At 33.5% G+C, this 19,814-nt stretch overlaps 2 protein-coding genes across 4 annotated transcripts; both read right to left on the bottom strand.

Moving 5' to 3' along the window:
* Positions 1-133: 133 nt before the first annotated feature.
* On the bottom strand, positions 134-5,537 carry LOC141834093 (septin and tuftelin-interacting protein 1 homolog 1). Its single transcript, XM_074721541.1, has 2 exons — positions 2,797-5,537; positions 134-553 (listed from the first exon to the last, which is right to left on the bottom strand). The coding sequence occupies exon 1, from the start codon at positions 5,392-5,394 to the stop codon at positions 2,833-2,835; it is 2,562 nt and encodes an 853-aa protein (XP_074577642.1). The 5' UTR covers positions 5,395-5,537; the 3' UTR covers positions 134-553; positions 2,797-2,832.
* A 1,883-nt stretch (positions 5,538-7,420) lies between these two features.
* On the bottom strand, positions 7,421-14,447 carry LOC141833233 (single myb histone 2-like). 3 transcript variants are annotated; one of them, XM_074720627.1, is made up of 9 exons: positions 14,379-14,447; positions 14,147-14,236; positions 13,848-14,038; positions 12,988-13,184; positions 12,648-12,859; positions 12,047-12,131; positions 10,776-10,859; positions 8,506-8,835; positions 7,421-7,665 (listed from the first exon to the last, which is right to left on the bottom strand). In XM_074720627.1, the coding sequence occupies exons 4-9, from the start codon at positions 13,135-13,137 to the stop codon at positions 7,651-7,653; spliced, it is 876 nt and encodes a 291-aa protein (XP_074576728.1). In that variant the 5' UTR covers positions 13,138-13,184; positions 13,848-14,038; positions 14,147-14,236; positions 14,379-14,447; the 3' UTR covers positions 7,421-7,650. The 3 variants fall into 3 exon arrangements, with proteins under 3 accessions (XP_074576728.1, XP_074576729.1, XP_074576727.1); XM_074720628.1 differs by lacking the exon at positions 14,147-14,236 and having other exon boundaries at positions 14,379-14,426; XM_074720626.1 differs by lacking the exons at positions 13,848-14,038; positions 14,147-14,236 and having other exon boundaries at positions 7,422-7,665.
* Between the last annotated feature and the right edge of the window lie 5,367 nt (positions 14,448-19,814).

Raw genomic sequence — 19,814 nt, 5'->3', positions numbered from 1 at the left:
ACAAGTATTTCTGCTACTATGGTTTTATGAACTTGAAAATGATTTGCGACGATATTATCCAACAATCGAGTAGAAAGGTAATTGAAAACAAGAATTGATAAAGAAAAAGATTGCAATGTGCTAGTAGGGTGATATGAAATGAATTGGACAACTCAAGGTGAACGTCTCATTCCTGTAAACGACTGTGTTAGTTAGCCCATGTTGGCTTTCCAACTTCCATAAGTACATGAAACCTGACTTAAACTATAACGGCAACAAAATCCAAAAGCCATGGCCGGGCATTACATGAACACACTCTTCAAAGAGTGAAGCATGAACAAGTAAATGTGTATGAGGATCAGCATACAAGATTGCTGCCTTGCGTGTTTCTTAAAATATAGACATCATTTAACAATATCGGGCGGGCGGCCACAGATACCAACTATGTTGTAGAAAATTAAGTCGGCCAAAACCAGATTCACCAGGATGTCCTCGATTTGGGCCCTATGCAGCATGTACAAGTGCATTCTTTCTCAAGTTGCATGCTCTCCTTCCTCTTTAACACCATCCAACCCTGCAAATAAAAATATATCATGCATCTCCCACAAATATCGGAGTTCAATAGACTAGAAAATGTTTACAGAAGAAAAATTATGATTCTGCACTGTACTGTTTGAGATGTGTGGTAGAAATAGAGGGCTATGTGGAGTGTCACAGACAAAATAGCCACCGCATATAAACAAGTTTTGTAGCATCTGTAGTCCCAGAATCATATGCTGCCTTGAAAATACATAAAAAGTAGCGAACACGACCTGTTTCGGTAAAAAGTGTTGAAAGATGGAAAAAAAAAAGAGTAGAGATTCAGATCGGTCGGCCCAGTTGAACCACTATAATGTGCTGAGAATATGAAAGAAGATAAGTCCATACAGACACTACAAATTCACAATCAACTAACAGAAACCAGATAATGTGTTACAGATATTTGTAAATATGCATGCTAAAGCATAAGCTCAACAGGTCCTTGTTCAGCTATTGCTTGCTCTCAGTAGTTTTCAACACCTCTGAAAATTTATTCATATTGATCGTCTGTGAAAGTGCGACAATGTTATTTAGTAGCAGCCTCAAAGTTGAATCATACACTGTTGCAGAGGAAAAAGAACAATAAATGGAAAAAGCAAGACAAAAAGGGAGGACCAGATTAAGGATAAGATGAAACTTAGAGAGGTTCAACATTGTTTCAGTGATTCTATGCTCTGTTCAAAATCAATCAGAATTGTAGCACCATGATGTCTAAGAGTCATTTCCATGGCACAAGCACTTCAGTTTAAGAAATCCTAATAGACTGGTGGGAAGGTTCAGATAGAATAGGACGCACGGTTAATGTTTCTTGCACTTCTGCGCAGATGTTCTAAAACTTCCCATTAATTATTCCACTTTGCCAAAAAAAAAAAAGGTATCCAGACAACAAATTTCCAACAACCCCCTCAACCATTCCAAGTCATCGAGAATAGAGAGATATCACAAAGAATTGGCACGAACACACCCAAATCATCCTTACCTAAGTAAAACTGAAAACTCTAGAATCGGACAAGAAGGCAACAGAAATTAATATACTCCTGTAAATTATTGATATAACTGATAAGCTAGTTGATAACACAGATCCGACGGGCTCCACAAGTTTTCGATTCCAGTGGATACATGTCTGAGATAATGATGATACTATTGAGCTAGTAGCCTGGTGGGATATATACCATATGTATAATAGAACAGAATATATCAGAATCAGACAGAGGAGCTGAAGAAATTAGTCTTTCCATGCAAAGTCATACTGTTTGCCAATTAACTAAGAGCAAAGCATCAACCATAGATCTACAAACCATGTCACTAAAGAACACCTAAATATGAACTTAGTATTAAGAACACCAAAGTACAAGTATCTGCAATGCTACTCTGAAAAGAATTGTGTAAATATGCTCGCATGCTCAAGAAGGCAAAAAATTCCAAAAGAATCACACACAATCCAAACTGCCAACTATTTCAGATTCCTGATGAATAGCATATTATTTTCAATAATGAGTTTGCAAAGTCACATAAGCTTCTCAAAAATAAGACACCATAAGCCCTCAAAGGGGAAAATTAAGCATGTCAAATCAAACAAGGCCAGTACTTCTTGCACTAAACTAAACTGGAGAGATCAAATACAATTAATGTAATGCATGGCACTTGGTATTCAAATGGTTTAGAATCCAAATTTCAATAAAATTAATATTTTTATACATGTCTTAAGCATCAATATAGTTTCCACTGCTGGTTTGCAACTACAAACTGTCAAGGTGTGAAATGACTATTCTAACTATGATAAAGAAAATCAGAGGTACTCAGAACCTAACTACAGGCTATGGCAGTAGAGGAAAGACAAAGTTGCACGAAAGGGACACAAAATTCTCATAGATTCATTGAGAGAAGTTCCAGATGTAAAACAACTGCAATTGGAGATGAGAAAAAGCACATTCTGTATGGATGATATGCTGAAAATTTAAAGCCAGCAAATTTTGTTATACTTCTAACTTGGATCTTCATGTGGTTGAAAATAAAGCATCACATTGAAAATTATAGCTAACTAGTTTTTACAGGTTTCCCATAAAAATGTATATCATATTATGCAATAATCAAATATGCATAAACATGTAGCAAAGCTCTGCTTCTGAAAATGATACAACAACCAATAACAGTATTCAAATCTATTAGCCATAAATATAAAGTACCTAAAGAATGTTTGCTAATTTATACAAAAAAAAGGTATACGGGAGAAATGACCTCATATCAATAGCCAAAGTATCAGGAGGTAAATTTTCAATGTCGTGAGGTGTTCCGGTGCATCTCCAGTAACTGTGTGAGTGACACAGCACTCCAGCGTTCAGTGCCTTCATGGACTTGGGCATAGAGTAATTTCTTCACTGAATCTATGCAAATGCTTATGTTACCAAATCCATACACTGGAAGACCATTGTAATATCTACCAACTTTTGGTATGAACAGCAAGCCTTGCTCCATTGCATAAGCTTCAATGGATTCCTTGAAGCTCATTTCATGAACACCACCAACACCATTGACATGGACTGACGAATAAGCTGGAGCCTGCTGCTGTGCTTCTAACTGTCTCTTTTCTGTAGCTCTCAGATAGCTGACGTTCTCTCTAGCACCAGGTTGAACCACTTCCATGCCTTCTACAGCCTGGTTCATCATATCCAAACACGAACTTAAAAGCACTCGAATCCTCTCATTGGCAAGTAATTCTGCAGGGAAGAGACCCTTCCAGCCCATATACCACTGCATAACCTCATTAAAATTAGGACGTGAGCACAACCAATGGTATAAAACTTGCTGCCACTTGCTGAAAAAATCAACCTCCAGCATGTGAACCATATGGTGGATTGGGATTGCAGATGCCCACATCATCACCCAATTGAACTGGTCTAACTTCTGATTAGCTGGATTAACCTGGAATTCTTGAAGAGCAATTCTCAACTTAGGAACAATATAACGTACCATCAGATGCTCCCAACTAGCTGCATCAAACACATCCTTCCATGGAGAAAGTATGGCATATGCTGATGCATCACTTGCATGCCAAGCATGGAGGACACTACCTAGCTTATAACGGATTGTATGATACAACGTCTCCAATCTCTGCCCTAGCAATGGAAGCCATGGGTGAACCCAAACATGAATTGGGACGGTCTCTCGTCGTGGATCCCATGAATCGACAGCCGTCGTTAGCTTAGGCATAACCACATTTTCTAGAATTGATTGCAAAATGACTGGTGGCAGTAACTTATCCCATATTTCCAGAAACCGAAGCATTGGTTCAGGATCCCTAGCCTGCCAAGTGTTAGTCCCAGATATCCTCACAGCAGGAAGAACAACTTCACTGATAAGCTGTGAATAAGAAGAAGCAGAAAAAAGGTTTTCTGAAAAATCATAAGGCTGATCTCCTTGCAACAAATCTCTCCAAGAAGAGATAAGATTCATGCCATGCAATGGATTCTGCAATGGCTCCCATCCTTGAAACACCCGGAGAAGCAGAGGATATGCAAATGAGCAAGCAATACAGGAAATATTGCAGAGCTTGTAGTCATCTCTGAACATCTCTTTTAGATCTTTGAAAGTGGTTAGTAGCGAATCAATTGTCAAAACCCCTGATAAGCTATCCTCCTTTACCTTTTCTAAGACTAATGCAATTGTCTCCATAACATGAAGTTGCTTCCTCTGCCTCACCTCTTCTTTCATAATCTTGTCCTTTTCCTTCTGTAAGCTCACCACCTTCTCTGTCTCCCTTCTCAATTGTTGGTCCAGCTTTTGTATGTCAACCTCAGTAGAATCAACAATTAGTCTAACATTGTACTGGAGCTCGGGCATCGGCAAATCATTCTCTTTCATCTCAGTCTCCATGTTCAAATTCTCCAAACTCGTCAAAACCTTAACTTGTGGCCCCCTCATATCAAGAACCTTCTGAACAACCTCAATACCCTGTTCCTGCTTTTTAGCCAGCAGCTCGTCTGCTGTCAAAATCTCAGCTTTGGCTCTTCCTTGCTTCTGCTTTAACCACCTCTTCTCCTTTGAACGTCCTGCTGCCACTGGAGTAGCCATCTTTTCCTTTGGTGCTTCATCCAAAACAGGCAATTTAGCCTCCTTGTAGTCATTGAACCCCATGCCCATGTTCTTTGGACGGAGCTTAGCTTCTACCGGAGCGACTATGCCTTGTTCATTCTTCCCCAATCCAGACCCTTCCTTGTATCCCATCAGCTTCATCAGCTTCAAACCTATTCCTTTGGTGTGAGCCTCAAACTTCCCCATCTCGCCAGTGCCAGATGTGTCTCTTCTCCCAGAAGACTTCTTCGCCAACTTCGATTTCCCCCTCTCAGACTCCTTCTCCTTCTCGCGGCGCTGGGCGCCTTCTTTAATCCTCCTCCCAAAGGCCGTAGGGAGGAAGTTATCCTCGTCCTCATCATCCTCATTACCTTCGCTCTCCTTTCTGTTGGACTGAAACCCTAGCCCATATCCCAACCCCTGGCCGGAACTGGGAACGCCAGCAGATTGGTCCCCTTCTTCCTGGGGATCCCGTTTGACTTCCTGGCTGGGCATGACAGTGCCGGTGGAGACAAACTGTACAGGCTTGGAGAAATCAGCCTTAGAGATGAGGTCTCCCTTCCGGCGCTTCCGCGAGCGGCGCCCTCCTCTGTCGGAGTCAGAATCGCTGGACGCGGTGGCGAAGGTGCCGTAGATGGCGTCCTCGCGTGTCTGGACGGGGCGCTCCTTTTTGCTGCGGTAGTAGAACTCGCCGCCAATCCATTCGCCGCCCTCGTAGTCATTCTCCATCCCGAACCGCTCCGAGCCCTCGTAATCGTCAGCCATGGCAAAATGCTCCCCTGGGGCTCCGTCTAGGCAAACCTTAACGGAGGATGAACGGAGCTGAATCGAGGAAGAGGAACGGTTTCGCGGCGTGAGATTTAGGGTTTCGAGTTGAGGTCGCTGCGTGCGTGGCTGCCTGCTTTAGGGTTTCGGTGCGTGCGCGTTGAGGAACGAAAGAAACTACAGAGAACAACTTGGATGACATTTTTAATTTTTCAGCAATCAAAAATAATATAATTATTAGTTACATTTTTGCATACAAATTAAATTTGGATGGGAGATGTTATTTACGTACCAACTCTTCCAAAAAAAATAAAATAAAATAAAATTTATCATCCACCACCGATCTTATAATTATTTATAAAAAAATAAATAAAAAATTTACAATTGATTATTACAAGAAAAGTACGGCCATATATAAAAAGATAAATTAAAAAATTATAATTAATTAGGACATTACGCCTTTGTCAAAATTTTAATAAATTTATCTTATAGTAATTAATTTAACTATACCTCAAGAGCTCCTACCAATTCAATTAAATTGGTGAGGACTAGAAGATGTTATTTAAGCTGTAAGCTGAAGAAGCTGAAGAGTAAATCAATTAGATTAAGAGAGAAAATCATGATAAATTTATTTAAATTTTTATTGGTAAAATTTAATATAATTACTTGTAAAATATTGTTAAAGATAATTAATTTTATTTATTAAATTTTTGTAGTATCTTTATCAATACATTTTAAAAAATAAAAAAATTCTTTTATGCTAAACTTTAGCATAATTTATTTAAAAATTAATATATTTGATTAATAAATATTTTTAATTAAATAAATAAAATTAAATTTGATCAACTATTAAAAATACTAATCAAATTTTGATGGATAAATTATTACAATACAAATTAATATACATTTTAACGGTTATTTTTTAATTTTTTATTGATCAATTTTAACTCTCATAAACTATCGACTAAATTTAAAGATGGAGAAAGAAATAAAATTTAAGGAGAAATAATCTAAGTGCAATATTAAATATATTTTTATAAAAAAAAATTTTGAACATAAAAATTCCTTCCGGCAGATCAAATCTAATTTTGGCCAATAAAAAATTAAAATCTTCCATCAAACCTAACCGGTAAAATATTAAAGGCTAAATGCAATTTAACTAGCAAAAAATTAGAATTATGATCAAATCTAATAGTAAAAAATTTAAAATTATCAATCAAATTTAATTTTGAGTGATTATAATTATTTACTGATTAAAATTTATTTTGACCAATAATTTTAAATGTTTATCGGTTAAACTAATTTGGGATGGAAGGTAATCCCGTCTTTCTCCGTGGTATGTTTTTGTGGGGCATCTTGATGTTTTGCACCATCAGATCAGATGATATTATTACTTAATGGCTCATTTCAGCAATCTCTTATTTCTTTAAACCCGTTATCAACGTTTAGACAACTTTCATGTTTACTTTGTATTGAATTATTTTATTGTAGTGTTATCCTTAATGTCTTGCAATACAGTATTACAATTTTAGCTAATTTTGATGACTAGGCTTCCTGGATTACAATGAATGAATGAGAAACTCAATATTTTATTGTTAGTGTTAGACTCTTACGCTTCTCGATTTACCCTGGTGGTCGGTGAAAAACTATCCGAAACCCCCAGGGATTGAGTCCATGAGACTAACTGAGATTATCATTTTTTTTTAATGTTTGTTAGGGTAACATGCTCATGAGTTAGCTAAGACTATTGCTCGAAAATTTACTGAATTTGGCAAGTTTGCTAGATCAATGGCTCAATAAATCATAATGTCATATTACTTTTATAGAGTATTGAGATCTTAGATGGAAAAATATTGCTCTTCACAGATCTAGCTTCTCATTCTTTCCATGAACAACCATATACAAAAAGAACAAATTTAACCCCATGATCATGAACCGGAGTCGGCAAGTTCAACAACATTTTTGTCTGCAAACAATATGATAGTGAGTTCCATTGACCAAACAACTTTAACATGCCAACAAGAAATTTATTTCATAGACCAAATTGTACTGAACGGGAAGTGCAATTTCCATGAATGACATGAAAAAATTAAGTTTTTGTAGGGACAAGAAAAAGGATTGTTTGTATGATATATACAAAACCATAATATGTATGATATATACAAAACCATAATATGTATCCACAAATATACAATTACAAAGAAACCTGTGACCACCAAGTTAGAAGCAGCGACAACTAATGTTACTACTCGTCTCTCAAACACGAAACATCTGCACATAAGAGAAAAAAAAATTAAGTTCCTTGAGAACATTGGCATCAAGTAAATGACTGAGTGTCAAAGAGCTCATTAACTTGTAACAATAAAGCAGACATCCCTTCAAAATAAAAACAAAATGTACAGTAGATGATTCTGTTGACTAAAATAAACAATGAAAAGCAGTTATATCCAGACCATAACACCAGACAGTCATGGGAAATGAGATCCTTCTATGTTCATCTTCAGTGTTAAACCACAATCACTGTTGCAACAATGGTCACACATCCGTAGACGTTACTCGACCCTTATATCTTTTGCATGAGGTGTCATGTGCACATTTTCAAGATATAAAGGGGGATACACTGTACAATTTGCATGAATATACATGGAAATAGAAAACAAATTGAAATGGTATGAACTTGTTTAAACATGATCAATAGATTTTACATTTAAAATGAAAAGTATAAGAAGCTGGAAAAGGCTAAACAGAATATTAGTCAATAAAATAAAATAAAAAATAAAGAAATTTAAATATTACTAGTCATATAGCCAACCTAAATAATTGTGACAAACATGATTTGACCATGATGACAACATGGAAACTTTTGGACTTTTGTGTTCTGTTGTAAATTACAGTTAAGAAAGCTCCTAGTGCCATGTTAAGGCAAAAGACAGGGAAAACTCCCTCCCTCCCAGTAAAAGCATATAGAGAAATGTGCAGTTATCAACCGAAAGTAAAAGAGGGTTCTCCTGCAAACAACTGAATTGCAGCAAAATGCTAAGAACAGTAGTTGTGCAAGATAGAAAAGTAGAGCAGGATAACAGTTTCACAAGAGGAGGACTTAAACCTTACATGCTTAGGAACATTGCGTTTCTTCAGTGCCAACATTGCTGCCTCTGCAAAGGTTTGTGCTGCTTCTGCATCAGTTTCAGCAGCTTCTGCCTCCCTTGCTGCTGCTTCAGCTTCCGCCATCGCAGCTTCTGCCTCTGCAACTGCTTGAGCAGCAACAGCAGCAGCTTCCTGAGCTGTCATATTTCGCATTCGTGCTAATTCAGCATCTATCTGAGATTTCGAGAGGGGTTTGATTTCAGGTCTAGGTTCCCCTTGTTGTCCTTCAACAAGAAATTTGGAGGTTTTCTCTTTTGAATAAGAAGTCGGTGCTATTCTATACTTGCGCTTCACCTAAAAGGTAGGAACAAACTGTTAATACACTGCTGGTTAGACAAACAGATTGCCTATAAGACAAGGACCAAATTACAAAAAACTAATGGGATATGCTGAATAAAAGGTATACTGATAGCATTTGCCATAAAGGTTTTACATTTTCAAATGATTAAATGGAAATTGGAAATTGTGAGGCACATTTATTTTGTCAAATGACATGAAACAATATAGATGTGTAGACTGAAACCTTGATAGAGTGGTGTTAAACTGTGCAACTTGATCTGTCTTCAATATGATATTCTTCCTTAGTTCTCCCTCAAATCTAAAATAATTCAGGGTAATGCAGTTTGCAAAAATGGATAAATCTATGAACAGATGCAAAGAAAAACAAAAATGTTGAGTTCCAAAATCTACTCTTGAGATTTAATAGAAGAAAAATATTGAGAGAGAGAGAGAGAGAGAGAGAGAGGGAGAGTGCGTTGATGTCAGATATTGCTCCACAACACCCAAAAAATGCATGAGTAAATCTCTGGCACCTATTTGAATAAAGATAAAGATACTAAACTAGAGAAAGTGACTAGCCTATTTTTTTAGAGTGCCTTTATGGGCACAACCAATCAAGAGAAAAGATAAAGGAATTGCAAACAAAAAATGAAAGTAAAGTTCCACATCAACTCTAGGAGATGAGAAGGTTAGGAGAAAAGAATATATTTAGCTATTTTATTGGGTCTATAAATGAAGATAGTGTTACAGAACAAGATTGATAATCGACTCAATAAGAGCTTGTTTATATTTGTTTGATATAAAACAGTATATTAAACAAACAACACTAGTGTGCTCAGCTTGATGATGTTTGTTTCAAGAACGATTTAAAAACAAAGTTGTTTACAAACTTGTCTTCCACTCAATTATGATATCATTTCTTTAGTTTTTTAATTCAAATTTATCAAGAATATATCTATTATTTTTGTATATTTATTTTTGAATTCTTAAAAGAGTTTCAATCTGCCTATAATATTTCAGAAATGAGTAATAATATAGACTTCTTTTTATTGGACCAGTGATTTAACTAAATTACAAGGACAACAATTTCACCAATTGAGCTTGATAAAATCTCAAGCTCAGTTCAATCTCTATAAGATGAGAGAGTGAGCAGTAAAGCTACTATGAGTCAAAAACCTAGAAGAGATGATGAGGCTGCTTAGCAACAACAATATGGTTGGCAAATTATTCTTGCTGAATATCTTTAGTGTTGCACTGGGAGTGACAAAAATGCCATTCTCACCTGGGTGATAGCAAGAGGATTCATACAGTTATGATGTCATGGAACAAAAATCTCCTTGTAGAAGAAATCTTCGACTATAGCAAGATGTATTTAGGGGAGACAAGAAACAAAAGCATGGAGGAGCATGTAAGGTATAGACAGAAGATGTGAAGGGAAAAAAAGGAGGGAAGTAGGGACAGGATGACAGGCAACAATCATACCTATGTCATCCCCCTAAATGCAAAACCTGAGAAGAAAATTTATTGCTTAGAAAAGAGAAAAATTACACTCGTATGTGGGACTTCAATATAATACCAAAAACCTAAATAAACAATCAGGGACTCAGATATCAACTCTAACATAAAGCATTGTCAAAATTTTGAAACTAGCAAGTACTGCTTTATCAAGCTCCTCTTTAGCATTGTCAAAACCTATATTTACATGCCTGTTCACAAAACCATGATTTTTTAATCCCATTAAGCAAGCCAAAAAAATCTGGAGATAGCAAAATTCTACAGCTGAATCTGATTTGTATAAAAGCTGCAGACAAGTTGCTAAGCTTCTATTCAATTGGACATTGTGGTTTTGGTTAGATTCAGCACTAGAGGATCACAACTTACAACTGATGTCTAAAAGTTTGGCAATCCTTAAGAAGCTAATATTGCTGCATGACATAAAATAAGTAAATCACTACCTTGATCAATCTCCCAGATGCAGTCAAAGTCTTCAACTTTTCTGATAGCAACTCTTTAAAATCAGTTGGAGGCCAGTATTGATCCTAGATGAACAAGATAAAATCAATAATGTCAGCCATTGAACAAAGGTAGTCGGTTACAAGAAGCAAGAAGACAACAATGGCAAGTTGCTTAAAAGGTGTTGAGATCCACACATACACACACACACACACACACACACACACACACATATATATATATATATATATATATCACAAATTGATGAAAAGTTATCCAAGCTCTTTGGAGTTAATAATGAGTATATAATGCTTCACAGTTGGAAATGATTAGATTTTATAGAGTCATAGCATAACCAGACATTTCCATATATTTGGAAGGAATTCAACAGGAATTATAGCTCGATCCTAGCTACTGAAGTTAAAGATTGTAAAATTAGATCATCTCAACCCTCTACCTTGTTCATTATTCCTAGCAATATCATCTTTGAGTGAGATAAGTTTACGCTAGTGATATATTGAGATCATTAGGTTGGGGTTAGCCTCAACTGGGAGCCAACTTCCTAATCAGTTTAAATCCCTAAAAGATGATGCAGCCAATCCAATAATTCTAGCAATAGAAATGTAAAATTCATTCGCAGATTTGTTTCATGAGCAAAAACAGTTTAGAACTTAGATAAATAGAAAATATTCAGAAAGCATTTTAAAAAGCTTCAAGAAAGCCTAAAATCATCTAAGAGAGTATACAGAGCATATGCTTTAATATGAATATAAGATAGGACAAACTTCACAATCAGAAAATTAAAGAAGAAAAATAAATCAAAATTTTATAAGAAATGATAAAACTACTCCTACACTTGCAAACTGATCAAGAAAAATTAGAGAATCCAGAAAAGGCTAGAACTTGATAAGGAAAGATTAACAGAAGACGTTTCTTTATTCAAAATTTAAACAGAAGAGCAGAAGCTAACAAGCTTATGTAGAAGTTAGAGAAAACCAGGAGAAATTGCATAAGCCTGATTAACTCATGAACATGAGAAAATATCCAATAAGCACAAACAAATAGATTCTGAATTCGATTGTGACAGGTCTAGGAAAAAGTTCAATATCATAATGAACATAATTAAGATGATAACTATAAGATGTCCAGAGAAAAGATACATAAACCATGGAAGAAATACAACTATGGCATGCGAATGAAAAAAAAAAAAATGCAACAATCTTTATCATATGGACTAGGTGTATCTTCTTTTAAGTAAAGGGATGTGAAAAACCTCAATGTATGAAGAAATAGCTGTCTTGTTTGATCCAGTGGGCTCCTTCAAATTTACTATAGCTTCCATTATGAGATTGTCTAGCCTGCATTTTAGGAGAAAAATTCAATCAAGCAGCTAAAACTTTAAAAAAAAAAATGGAGGCAAATATACAATTATCCAAGTAATATAATTTGCACATTGCATATAATGTTTAGTTTTTTGGAAATAAACCTTATAGTTGAAACATACAACAAATAAGCTAAGGCCAAGCTGATAAAAAAATTCCAAAGACACTACTTCATAATACCAAGCAATGCTAAAGAATGTTAAAGTAACACATTTTTTCATGCATTTTGACATATTAAAACCACCAAATATCAATATTCCTTTCCACCAACTTATCCTGCTGAAGGGCAAAGCAGTTTATAAGAAATCATGCTTTTTCTTGATCACCACTCATCAAAACTTAGTGAAAATTTACTACTTGGATCTGTTGCAAGACTGATCCAACTTATATCTACTTTATATCATTTTTCACAAACGAAACAAAAACCAATCATATATCTTGCTAGAATTTATTAGTATTGAACATGAATCTTAGATTAATAACCAAACAAACCTGCTGATAGACCTTTTCTGACTAGAAATTTGAGGAGGCTCACTAGATGTTGCAAGAGGCTCCACATCAAGAACTTCATTTGCAACATCCTTAGCTACATCCATTGATGTAGTGTCGTGCTTCATGGTTTGTCGACTATTTTTCAAGGCAATCCTGGCTTTTTCACGTGATCCCAGTCCATGTGCAGTCACACTCATGTTTCGCCATTTGTCCTGCTCATTTTGTGGAACAAAAAAACATTTGGGAAATATTGGGATTTATTTACTGTTATTGAGAAATTTCAAAATATTACAGTACCAGTACAAATTAGACATGTATTTCACATTAAAAAATAATAAACCTTGAGGTCCACATTAGACCGATTACGCAACACATTGCTAAATTCTGGATCTTTCAAAATTGTGCGCCATTTGCCAGCCCCGTGCTTATTAACTCCAGCCTTGAGGGCCGCTTCTTCATCCTGAGTCCATTTTTGCTTTGGAGCACCCATGGGAAAGAAATTGGTGCTCCTATTAGTATAGATATATAAATTTTAACCTGATTCAACACATCAAGTGACCAATCCATCAGGAATCAAATGATAGATACTAACTAACCATAATGAAGTGGAAAATATATCATGCACCTGAATAAAATTTTATCAATAGTACAACAAAAAAAACATTAATGAATGAGAGCAGGAAGGAACACCTAAACTATAACATTTTCTAGGGGTTCCCTTGTTTGGATCAACCAAATAGCTGATCTAATCCAAATTTCTAATTAACTTGGCTTTATCTTCTCCTATCAACTTGTTGAAGAATTTTGATTTGACCAAAAAGTATATTTGAATTGATCAGAAAAAACAAACCATCATCTCTATTTTAAAAACTCATCTAAGGAGTGCCTAAAAGGATAGTGTTTGTTCAAGAACAGGCACCATTTTAACTTTTTCCCAATAAAATTCATAGCATTTTTATTTATTTTCTTCCAAAAACAACAATGAAATAAAAATTCGGGTTTATGGTAGAAAATAAAATGAAACCATACAAAGAAAAGAAAATAAAACACTTTAGATCGGACTATCTCAGTTTTGTTGGTTAATCTATAAAATCAGGAAATATAGGTCCAATTCATATAACTCACTATCTACTGCTAGACTTCGTTTGAACAAAGATAAAGTTTGCAACCCTTTAATACTAAAAAAGAAAGCAAACTAACCACTTGAAATAACTTATGAACTGTAATTAAGTGTCCAGAGTACGACTGATCAGCTGACAACGGTGACGTGACTGGCTCCGCCAAGTTAACTTCACTCGTTTAATCAACAAGTACATAAGAAAATACATGATGCAATCGGAGATAGTTTGATCAGGAAACGAAATGGTTTAGTAATACTCCCATTACTCCATCTGCGGAATAGTAGAATCGCCTAATGTCAGTAAACAGGATTTACTGATATCTAAAAAAAGAAAAGAAAGAAATTATTGTCAGGCGATCGAAAGTTCGAAACCCTAAACCTCATCGAGCTGCTTTAAACCCGTGAAATACCCAATGCATTCCACCAATCAACCCTAGATTTCTCACAATAAGAACGAAAAACTTACTTCCTGCCAACGATCGAAAATTTCAAACTAGCACCGCATTGTTCAAGTTAGACGCAAGAATATTAAAACAAGAGGAGAGATATCTACAGAGTATGAATCGGATTGAAAAGGGTAGTCGAGAGAACAAGAAAGGGGAGGATCATACCTTGGGCCACGAGAGAAATCGATAACACGACGATCTGCGGCGTGCGGCTTGTGAACTATCACCTTGAGGTTGAGGGCTTCCATTTTAATTTTAAGCGCAACGAAATTAAAATTGAAATAAAAGAAAAAAAAACATGAAAATTGTTAAGATGGATTTGAACAACAGTGCCACGTTTTTCTTAAAAAAATAATATAATAATAATACTAGGCCACCTTGTTTCATGGGTCCCACAATAGGTCGGTCTACCAAATCGTACGGCAACAGAGGCCGGCCCGCGTGGACCGGCCTAATTTGGCCTAGCTTAGGTTGTATTCAGCGCTGACTAAGATAGGAGTGGACCATGTTGGGTCAGATTACGGGCCGAGCCGGATAAAATATTTAAAAATATAAAATTGTTAAAAACAAATATATAATTTTAAAATTAATATTTTAATTATTAAAACATATTTTAAAATTTTAAAATTTTTAAGTTTTATAATTGTTTTATAAAATAAAATAAACTCAGGTTTGTGTCATTCGGCCAATCATATATGCTTTGCTCAGTTTGAATTAGGCCTTGTCAGCCCATCAAATCGAAGTAGAGGAGGGTAGGAATGTTTTTTTTAATATATATTTTTACCTTACATTTTTAATATTTTTAAAATATCTTTTATGGATCTAATAATTTGAGCTTAGTCAATCAACTCATCTATAAGTCGATGGTATCGAAGGTGGCGGATCCACCTTTTGCAGAAGATGGTATCGATGAAATTCAATATAACAATGTGAATCTTGTCTCATATATTCATATAATTTTTTGATTATCAAGACACCTTTTCAAATAATCGATATATCGTTTTGGTAGGGGTAGAGCTTATATGGATCCAATATAGACAGCAGCTCACGCTAAACTCATAGGAGCTATGTATGTTAGAACCGTAACAAAGCAATCATTTTTGGTCGGACACTATAGCTGCTAATGAGTTATTTTGGTATAATCAAATAGCATTAGTATAGTTAATCTCGGTGAAGTCAAGGTAATGCTTTCTTCTATTGTGATCAACTGTAGCTTTCTCAATTTACTTCTTCACAGATGGTCATGGGGTCGATCGTGTAGAGCCGCTGGGGTGGCGGATTCCATCTTTTGCTGAAGTATAGTTGCTTTTCGTTATCTACAACATTATATTACAATGTAATTAGACTAATAACGAATAATATCTGATTTACTAGTAACCTATATAGTATTTGTAGACTAATAAAGACAATCTCAATGAAAGACAAAAAAAAAAAATCTAGTTCATTGAAATTTATATAGGATAATTTTGTAGCTAGGAACACGTCTAACAAGAAACCTATAAAATGTGTTTAACAATAATAGAAAGTATTGGAGGTGAACTTAATTAAATCAAATCCGAATGTCCTACTGTAAATCAAGTATAATTAAGTAAATCAAGCTCCACACTCTTGAAATGATTTCTTCTCCTGATGAAAAATTGAGGTATTTAATTTATTAGAGTTAATACTTTTATTTTATTTTGCATTCAATCTGAAATATATCTTAAGAATTTCTAGTGAATTATCAACGACATTATAAAAAAAATCAAGATATTGTAAAGGTCATGTATTTGATACAAGTATGCAAACACTAACTCCAAAATATGAGAAATGATGGTTGTGATTCTTTTTAGAAAAATTTACTATTTTTGTCAGCAACATTACATTGATATTCTCAAAATGGATAATATGTTCATACGTTGGACATCATGCATGTGATCATCTTCATCATAATCCACTAGAAGTGATAAATTTGCTTTACTATCATGTTGATTTATTCTATGGTGTTATTGATATACAAATTCAAGAGTTAAATGATCATTTCTCAGAGGTAGGTACAAAGTTACTCTTTTGTTATAGCTTGTTTGTGTCAACAAAACTTATTTTTGACTTTTGATAAATTTTATCCATAAGATTTCTTAAGATTTGATCTTCTGTACTTGATGATCAACTTGAAACTTATATATGTGATATATGTTTTAAGAAAGCATTCAAGGATTAAAAGGTTTTGGTGATCTTTCAGAGAAGTTAATTATATTAAAGAAAAATATGATATACTCATTGATTTATAAGCTTTTGATATTGGTATTAATTCTACCAGTTGCAACTGCGATTATAGAGAGAGTGTTTTCTACCATGAGAATAATGAAAGACAAGTTATGCAATTGAATAAGTGATGATTAGATGAATGATAGTTTTATTATCTACGTAGAGAAAGATATATTTCTAATAATTGATAATAAAGCTATTGTACAAAGATTTTAAAATATAAAGACTCGAAAAGAACAATTGTAAGATAATTATTTTATGGTGCTTTATGATTATAAGATTTTTTATTTTATTAATTATATTATAATATTATTTATACTGAACCAAGATCCTAGCTCCATCAATGCTTTTTTGGTATTGTTGTCACCGATTTAATCTCGTCAATTGTCGAATTATCCTTTAAAATATCAATACATTTTTTCAAGGAGGTTTATTCGTACGGATTAAAGTTTTGAGGTGCAAAGGCAAAGCCTTCTTTTCTTAAAATGATATTGAATAGCCTAGGCGTTTACAGTTATTGTTAATCGCTTCCTAATTAGATACAATGACCTATAACTTAAAATAAGAACACTTTAAAATTTGAGTTTTAGTGAATTTCAAAGTTTTGAAACTCTTTAAAGAGGAGAGGAAGAAAGGACTCAAAAGAAGAAATCACAACTTAAGTGTTGAGTGGAATGATTTGAATCAAAGAAGTGGAGTTACTTTTTATAGAGACAAAGAATTTCTCCCAAAGGATTTCTTCCAATGAAAAATTACTTTTAAGGCATGAAAAGACTTGCATTTGCGTTTTAGTTAATACATCATTAGCTTAATTAATTAAGTTAATTACTTTATTTTTCTTTTTCAACCTTCCATATATGCATGCATGACTAATCAATTAATTACCCCAACGACATAGTTGAGTTAGATTACGACGGAACAAACTTGTTGAAGTGGGCAAGGGTCGAATTTCGACGAGAGCGAGGTAATGCCCTCTTCCATCGTGGTTAACTGTAGTTTCTCGATTTACTTCCTCACAGATGGTCATGAAACCGATCGTGTGGGGCCGTTAGGATAGGTGCGGATTCTACCTTTTGCTAAATGATTAATCAATTAATTAATTAGCACATAAGTGATTAATTAATCTAGTTAAATCCATTTAATTGATTAATTTCTCTTAATTTTTAACAAAATCTTAGAAATTTTTTAATCAATAGTTCCATGCGAATTGATGTTCAAGTATACTTGATTCAACGTTTATATATAAATAATATGATTTTATATATTTTTTATTTTACGATTAAACCATTTAAGATTTTTTTTTTTTGAGTTTAGGGATTGGATTATAGTATTAAACATAAAAAATTTAAAATTAAAATAAAAAATATTTACTATTTTAGGCGTTGAAAATTCTTTCAGACATTATGTCGCATACAGTCGTATATTTTAAAGCGCGTTTATGAATTAATGTTTATGAATTAACATATATACGAACTAATATTTTCGTTCAACCATGGAGAATCAATCATTCGTTACACAAGTTATCTTAATATAGATTTCTTATCCATTCGAAAAATTAATTAATTTATAATAGTCTACTCAAAATAGTTAATAATGCTAGGGTGACATACAGACACCGCAAGAAATTGAACATGAAATTAAATATCCCTTTTACAAAAATCCCCTCCCTCTTTAGAAAATTTTCCTATTTATTCAACCTTATCTCTATATTGAATCATTTTACATGTGATTCTCCCTTTGGTGTGTTGTTAAGTAGCATTTATGAGTCCTCCTTAATCTTTTACATGTGATTCCGATTCCCGGTCATAAAAAATAAAAATACTTCGGCCTTATCCATTAAGAGCGTTTAATTGAGAATTATCATTGATAATCTTGATTATCTGTCTAAGATTATAATTTTTTTTGATCGATTCCTAAGTAATACATCATCAGTCACATCAGCAAATATGTTATAACTCGGGAATGTGATTACCTTGGTAGCCTAAAGTTTTTTACGATTTCAGAAATTAACAAAAAAAATTTTATGATTATCCTCCGATTTTAAAACTGAGAATTGAAATGTACCTAAAACTTAATTAAAACTGAGTTAATTAATTTAATAAATTTTAATTTAAATACTTATAAATTTAAAAGAAATAATTTAATTTAAATTTAAAAAATAAAATTAATGAATTATATTTATTAATTTAATAAATTATTTTATTAAAATAATTATTTTAACAATCTATTTTATTAAAATATATATAAATTTATTTTAAATTTAAAAAAAAATAAAATTAACAAATTGTATTTATTAATTTAATAAATTATTTTAGTAAAATAATTATTTTGACTAATTATTTTATTAAAATAAAATTAACAAATTATATTTATTAATTTAACCAATTATTTTATTAAAATATATATAAATTTATTTTAAATTTTAAAAAATAAAATTAATGAATTATATTGATTAATTTAATGAATTATTTATTTAAATAATTAATTATTTAATTAAAAATATATAAATTTATTTTAAATTTAAAAATTATAAATAAATTATATTTATTTTTAATATATTGTCAATTTATCATCATCATTAAATTACTAATATTAATATTATTAATTTAATTTAATTTATTTTAAAAATAAATTTAATTAAGGATAATATAGTAAATATTAAATTGATTATGTTTTATTCTTTTCAAATAAATAAGTTGAACCAAATAACATTAAGTTATATTTAATATATCTCATAATTAACCTTAGTTATATAATCATCTGATAATAATATAACCTTGATTATATATGATAATTTGAGTCAAACACACCTCTAGATATATACTTTCCATACATGCTCACAAGGTAAAATTTTAAATATAAAGCATCAACTAATTTGCAAATAGATATGCAATAACTAGATTCATTAATTAAACAAGAGTAGCTTGTTATACATCAAACCAAAGGTACGTACTGATGCCAAAGCAAGCATCCTTTCCATTTGGTTAGTTTTTCTTATTTTCACTATATATATATACATTTATTAATAATTACATCAAAAATATAAACCACGAGATAATTAGCATGTTTTAAATTATTTATTTATTTTTCGTATACAAAAAATTAGTTGCGCACGGCGTAGGCCAGTCGGCAGCGCCGCCTCCGCGTCTTCAGGCAGTTGCAGGCCAGCCGCGGGCCGCCGCATCTCCCTCGTCGGTGTCCGGGCCTGCAGATCGTCCATGGCGGCGCAGTATATAGCTAGGCGCTCATTCAGAAACCCCACTCACTAATTCGCGATCAATTTCCTCTGTTCTCCAATCCTCTGACTCCCTCACCGCGACGAACCCCCTCCCCCGGTCCGACGACGACGTCTCC

Source organism: Curcuma longa, chromosome 8 (genome assembly GCF_044706935.1).
Source record: "Curcuma longa cultivar G26 ecotype Majalengka, Jawa Barat chromosome 8, ITB_CL_G26_1.1, whole genome shotgun sequence".
In the NCBI taxonomy this organism is placed as follows: domain Eukaryota; kingdom Viridiplantae; phylum Streptophyta; class Magnoliopsida; order Zingiberales; family Zingiberaceae; genus Curcuma; species Curcuma longa.
The sequence above is the reverse complement of the archived record's forward strand: the minus strand, read 5'-3'. Positions and strand labels throughout refer to the sequence as shown.